Raw genomic sequence first — 7,317 nt, forward strand, 5'->3', positions numbered from 1 at the left:
ATTACAATAAAGAACCACCTCTAGCCCATATGCACTGAAATACTGAGTCACTATATGACATATCATGGTTGCAGTTTTATCCGGGTTGCAGCGGTAGCCAGCAACCTAGTAAGAAACAATCACGTCCAATACTAAAAAATACAATCAAACAGTTCGTGGTAACGAACAGTATAGTAAGAGCTACTCGTCTCAATAGTAACCGAAACTCTAAAGAACGGAATTTTAATATCAAAAGATAAATCAAAAGAATTGGCTTCTTATGCTGATTTTAGATATAAGTTTCATCAAGTTTCATCATTTATTTTAAATTTGCTAAATTCCTTTAACATATACCCCCTTGCACTAGTAACTCTTTTTTGTCACAGTAACTTTTTTTTGTCCCAGTAGCTCTTTTTTTAATTGTAGAAGGAAGATGATTTTTCCAAAGACAATTATTGATAAAAGATTAAAAGATTTTAAATCTTCAGCCATTAAACTAAATCATGATTGGTCCTCTTTATTCTTATGATGTTCCGAAAGAAATTTAATATTTTTGCTATGACCGAAAACCGCTTCTGTTAAAATATATGTCTATATGTCTGAACCATTAGCTCTTCCTGCCATTCCAAAAAACCCTTTTGGTAACTTCTTGTATTTATTATGGTAACTTGTTATATGTCTTGGTTTTTATAGTTCAGTGTAAGCTTTATTTTGTTGTTAAATAGTTGGGCAAGCCCATCCAAAGGTGCTTACAAACTAATATACCATTTTCAGAGTTAGATATTCAAGTTTATAGATAATTCATATAATTCAAGTCCATAGATATTTCATGTAAAAAGTCTGTCATATAAAAAGACTATCCCTATCTAAGGGCCAAACGCACAATTATATACTTGTCTTTCTAGAGGTTTATCAATATTTTCTATGAATCTCCCAGCGATTGGCTGTTCGAGCACCCTGGAAACGAATCGTTTCTCTCGACTAGCCTTAGTTCCAAAAGTGCCCCCCTGGAACCGAACTTTCCTTGAAATATATATAGCAAACTCTGTTAACATGAGACCTGAAAAAGGCTTCTCGAATTTATCCCAAATACTTTACACTATTAACACAATTTAAATCCAGATCACTTTACAATTCACCCCCTTCTTAAATAGAACTACAATTCCTTATCATTATTTCCCTTCAGAATTTTGAGTTATTTAAAAAAAAAAAACTAGATTATCTTTTACATCACTTAAATCCTGACTGTAGCAAAAATTGATATTTTTAAACTGTGCTTAAAAGTTCTAGTATTATGGCGCGGAATATCCATGAAGTTAACATAAAATTAGGACATAAAAATTAAAAGAACAAACAGCAAAAACTGAGTTAAAGTAAGCACTCATAAACATACACTGAGAAAAAAATTGTTTCGTTTTGACGGGGAATCACTTCGGCAGGATAAGTCTTTAAACTGTTCTTCCCTTCTCGGCCACAAAACCGGCAATCTTGACACTGTTTTTAAGTGAAAGCCGTTTTGTTTACTAGGTCTGCAGTCACTTGCAATTGTCCGTACACGTAAACATATAACATAGACTTAACAATAAATGTTATCGCGTTTTAATGTAGCGAAAGCATATCTTTGCAGAAAATCTATAAAAATGAGGATTGGAAATTATTCAAATTTTCTTAATAAAATGTGCTATAAAATTAAACTCAATTTTTATTACAATTAATCGATATATTGAGAGCAAAATGTTGGTAACAGCAGTAATGTTATCCATATATATAATTCCTATTAACTAAATATATGCACTATTTTATGAGAGATTTTAATAAAAGAACATAGTAGAACTTAAAGTTTCTCCTTGTTGTCTGCCAATACTACCTGAGATTGACTGAGGTTGAGATGAACTGGTATTATTTATTTCAGGATCATATTGTTAACTATTATTACCACCTTGGTTATCAAATGGACTGAAAATGGTTGCATCTCTGACTTTTTCCCCTGTTTGAAATTTACTCTGAATTTATTGAACAATTTTGCCCTTTGATCTATTCCCTAACTAGGCCTAGAAAAATTTAAAACTACTGGCATTCTATCCACATTAGGAGTTTCCCTCCAAACTGATTCACGAAAAACGCTTCCCTTGCTGTTCCTTGACCTATTTGGCAGCTGGCTGATTTCTACAGCTTTTTGGAACGTGGGGTTTCGCTGGAGGATCACTGTGGTATTTTCATAGGTTTTAGGAAGCGTGGGTGTACAGTGCGGTGCATTTGTTTTCTCTAAGTTCTTGTGGAAGAAAAACAGACTGGTAAAGCATTTTAGTAATTACATATGGCCCAGGAAACTTCCTGTCTAGGCCCCTTGCAGTGAAGTCCAGTACATATGTTAAGTCACCCGGTTTTAGTTCAGGCAATTCATGAACTGTTCTTCACGGGATTTTTTCATTTCTCGTGTGCCGATTTGGCGAATAAGAAATAGCGATTCGTATAGAGCGACTATGTAATCCTCGTGTCGAGTATATTCTGTCCTGTTAGGATGATTTAATTGTAAATCAAGAAAGGTAGTTGGTTGTCATTTGATACGGTAAAAATTTTGTGATTACGAAAATGCCGGTGTTGATAGCAAGCTGAATTTCGGGGAGATATTAGCTCCAATTACTTTGATCTTGGGAGCAAAGGCTCTGGCAGTAGCCTTGATTTTCTTAACTGAATTGTCACATTGTCTTTTAGATCGGGCGTTATATGGCGTGGTGCAGCGGTATTTAATATTCATGCTGTCTAGGAATTTTTGCATTTGTTCGGAACGATAAGTAGGATCAGAATCACTAATCAAAAGCTCGAACAAACCAAAGTACCCTGTCACCTTTTCCCTAAGGAAATCACAAATTGATCTTGCCGTTATGTCTTTTAACAGAGCTAACACGACGAATTTAGTATAGTGCTCTATAAGTGTTACTATGTGTCGAGCTGGAGCACCAGCGTCATTAGGTGAGGGTGGGAGGGGACCTGCGGTGTCAATGCTAACTATTCTAAGCGGATTCATTGCAGTATCTGTTTGCTTTAATATTGGATGTATGGACTTCGGTACCTTATTTCTTCTTAAACAAATATATCAGTTCCGACATACTGCTTTTATATTTTTTCATATATTGAAAAATACAAATTCCTTTTAATCTTTCAAGTGTTTTTTTCGACCGAGCCATGTGCTTCTAAAATTTCATTTGAGTGTACAAACTCAGTATAAGAATCCATAAGATTCCCAGGTCAAACAATTTTTGGTGTTATATTGATCCGAAGTTTTCCTAGTTGTTCCTGTGGATAATAATAGAGAGTTGTATTTGTAACCCGTAATCCGTCCATGATTTTGAGTAACCGTGGTTTTAAGTTTCGCTATTTATTTTTGCTTTACTATGATTAGCAACCATCGTATCAACTTCGATCAATCGCTCTAGCTCCTGAACTGCAAGTTCCAACGTCTGAATATTTTTGGATATTACCACTCTATATAGTTTTGGGGGTAGCCCTTGCAAAAAGGTATTTAGGATGACTTTTTCATACAGTTGCCCCGAACCACTTCCGTATTTTGCCTCTACAGAAATGCGTATATTATCAAGGTATTTTTTTATATTCTGTGAAAAGTCAAAGCTCACTGTTCCGTGTTTTAATTTGTTTATGGAACTGATGTCCATAAACCTATCTTTGAATGCTTTTAACAAGTTATCAACCGTATTTTTTGGCAAGTTGGCGTTATTGCCTATGGTATGTTGTATCTGTTTTAGGAAGGTTAAGGCCTGGCCTTTTAATCGTAGTAGGAGCATGTCGACTAGCGCTCCTAGGTCTGTTTTTGTTAGTTGTACAAACTGGGTCAATTGGATATTAAATTCATCAATATCTGATTGACCATTCTACTCCTGGATAGATTTAGCTATTTCTATATTTTTCGCGACTAACTTTGCACTATTAATAAGTCATTAAGGTCGTCCGACATATTTTTTTTTGCGTTTTAATCAACGTAAAATAAATTTTATTTTTTCACTTATCCTATTTTGGGGAGGCTATTATCTCCTATGAGATATACATTATCATAGGAGATGTATTCTCCTATGAGAGCACATCAATTTTCAGCCTTCACCAAAATGTCAAAAGAATCAAATTCTAAAATATCACAAGCATGTATGCTAACTTTCTAAGACAAACAGTGTTTTCTAAATAGAGTCAAATAAACTCAATCATGCGAAAAGAATTCTAATACCTTAGGATGATGATGCTGTATATACATAAATGCTAAAAGAATCAACAAAGAATTTAAACTTCAAAAACAAATGAACTGAGTGCTAAGGAATCATTAGAGTAAATTGTAAACGGCCTTCACAATACAATTTGCGCTAATACCGTACTTCTCAAGAAGGGCCTCAGGGGGACCAGATCGTGGAACCTCATTGACTGCTATACGTTTGACAGTAATGTTTGTATCAGTCGACATGGCAGAAGCTACTGCTTCACCAATACCACCCTCTGGATAATGATCTTCAACAGTGAGTATCTTGCCACCAACCCGCAGAGCATGAGCTCGAATGGTGTTGGCATCCAAAGGTTCAATGGTGAAAAGATCAATGACACACACATGGATGCCGTTACTCGCCAGGGTATCAGCCGCCTTCAGACCTTCGTGCATAGTTATACCCGCTCCAATAAGGACAACCTTGTCACCAGGGTTCTCTCGGACTACCTTGGCTCTACCCACTTGGAATTGTTCTTCATTATCATAAATAACAACGGTGGCTGGCCTAGATGTCCTAATGAAACAAATACCTCTTGTGTTGGCTGCCAGTTCACAGGCTCGTTCGCAGCTCACAGCATCACTGGGATAGAATACAGTGCAACCAGGGATAGTCCTAAACATAGCCAAATCTTCAAGCGCCATTTGACTCGGCCCATCTTCACCAATACTCACACCAGCATGTGATCCGACACAGTTAATGTTTGTCTGAGAAATGGCACCCATTCTGAGCTGATCAAAAGCACGAGTGAAAAATGCAGCAAAAGTAGAACAGAATGCAACAGTTCGGTTACGACAAGCTGCACCAATAGCAACTCCAACTAAATTTTGCTCGGCAATGTAGCATTCAATGTAATTATCAGTGGAAACCTTCTTGATCTTTTCAGAATAAGTAGAATTCTTTGTATCACCGTCCAAGCCAATGACCCGGGAGTTGTTCTGTGCAAGTTTCATCAAAGCAGTACCGTAAGCAACCCGAGTGGCAACTGTCTCACCTTTTTTGTAAGTCGGCGCTGAAGATAGACGAATGTTTGTAACGCTAACGACTGGGGCATCTTCAACTGGAGACTCAGCAATTGGGGCAGAAACATTGCTGCTAGCTATACGCTCTTCAATATTCTTAACAATGCTAGCTGCCTTGTCACCTAAAGGTTTTCCATGCCAATTTTCATGATCAGCCACCCCATCTAGTCCATGACCTTTGAAGGTTTTGGCAATGATGGCAGTTGGTTTTCCTTTAGTTGCTGCTGCTTCGTCAAAAGCCTGTATTATCTCTTCAATGTTGTGGCCGTCAATAACAATAACATGAAATCCAAATGCATCTGCTCTCTTTCTGTAGCTCTCGACATCATGTTGCAAAGCCGTTGGCTCAGACTGTCCGAGACGATTAACATCAAAAATAGCAACAAGATTATCGAGCTTGTAATGACCAGCAAAATGCATTGCTTCCCAAATGGATCCTTCAGCAGACTCTCCATCTCCAATCAAGCAGTAGCTTCTATAGGAAGCCTTGTCAATATTTTTTCCAACATATGCCATACCAGCAGCTACACTAAGTCCTTGACCAAGGGATCCAGTGTCAACATCTATGAAATTCAAACGTGGGGTTGGATGACCCTCCAAATCACTATCTATTTTCCTCAAGTTCATTAGTTCACTCTTGGGGAAAAGTCCAGCTTCAGCCCATGCTGCATAGAGTATAGGTGCAGCATGCCCTTTTGAGAGTATAAACCTATCTGAAGAAGGATCCTTTGGAGCACAGACTTTGTACTTCATTGCATGAAAAAAAAGAACAGACAAAATATCTGCCAGGGATGCACATGATGAGGGAGGCCCAGATTTGCTAGCGCTTGTGGCAAGAATAGACTGAATTCTCAGTCTATCAGCAATAATTTGGAGTTGTTTCGACTTTTCAGAATCCATTTTGGACATTTTCTTCCTAATAAATTTGATAACTTCAAGACCCGTCACTTTTTACGACGTGTCAAGTATCAAGACCCTATCAAAAATCAAAACTAATATAAAAATTTTCAGGTGCTTTTCTAGTTTTAACTAAAATATTAAAATTATTGCTCCTACACCATAAATATTTTTGCAGTTTACATAATGACTTTAGCGATCCATGATATAAAATTATTTTCATTAAAATTTTCAGCAATTACTCTAGTTTCAATTCACCAATTATTTTTTTTTATCTGTTACATTAAAGAACGAACTTTAGTCCATAGTTTATATTAAAGGACGATCATTAGAAAAGCACACCATTGCATATATTGGACTGAGTTAGTTTTTCAGTTTAGAATCGCTAAAGTTATTATGTAAATATAATAAAGAACGACCTCTTACCTATACTAAATTTTATACGCCACTAAATTATAGTATAGGTTAGTAATTCAACAGATAGCTTGGCACTAGAACATCGTAGAGAGTTGTTCAATGGCTCATTTTGAAGGAAATTAATAGGGTTAAAATACGGGTAGCAGCGGTAGCTAGCAACCTAGTAAGAGACGATCACGTCCAATGTTAAGAAATATAAAAACCCCTAACTCCTAAAAAAAGAGTCAGATCAAAACAAAAAGTACACCATTAGAACCGCCTTGTCCGAAAAACCTATAAAGGAAACTTACCGCCCTTTGGCTTGAATAACAAATTTATAATAAAGAACGACCTCTTGCCTATACTTAATTTTATACGCCACTTAATTAAGGTATAGGATAGTAATTCAACAGATAGCTTCGCACTGGAACATCGTAGAGAGTTGTTCAATGGCTCATTTTAAAGAAAATTAATGGGGTTAAAAACCTTCTGTAATTAAAACAAATTATTTTTATTACATTAGGAGATTTTAATTATTACATAAAGGCTTGATCATCGAATTTAAGCTGAAACTAAGTAAAGGACAATTATGCCTGCATATATTCACAGTGATGTATAAGATTTCCCATTACATCTGTAAATTGTTCCACAGTTGCCGGTCCATACCTTGGAAGTTTTTCACTAAACATGCAACATTTCTTTTGGATAGTACTATGAAGTTTTGCGAAAGCATCTCTAGCTGACTTTTCAACAAGATC

At 36.3% G+C, this 7,317-nt stretch overlaps 1 protein-coding gene across 1 annotated transcript; it reads right to left on the reverse strand.

Moving 5' to 3' along the window:
- Nucleotides 1–4,309: 4,309 nt before the first annotated feature.
- Nucleotides 4,310–6,175, reverse strand: LOC148943061 (transketolase-like protein 2). Its single transcript, XM_089102011.1, has one exon. It carries the CDS (start codon nt 6,173–6,175, stop codon nt 4,310–4,312), a length of 1,866 nt encoding a protein of 621 aa, XP_088958137.1.
- Between the last annotated feature and the right edge of the window lie 1,142 nt (nt 6,176–7,317).

The sequence above is a fragment of the Artemia sp. Qi Xiang Cuo genome, chromosome 16, assembly GCF_049724085.1.
Source record: "Artemia sp. Qi Xiang Cuo chromosome 16, ASM4972408v1, whole genome shotgun sequence".
Classification (NCBI taxonomy): Eukaryota; Metazoa; Arthropoda; class Branchiopoda; order Anostraca; family Artemiidae; genus Artemia; species Artemia sp. Qi Xiang Cuo.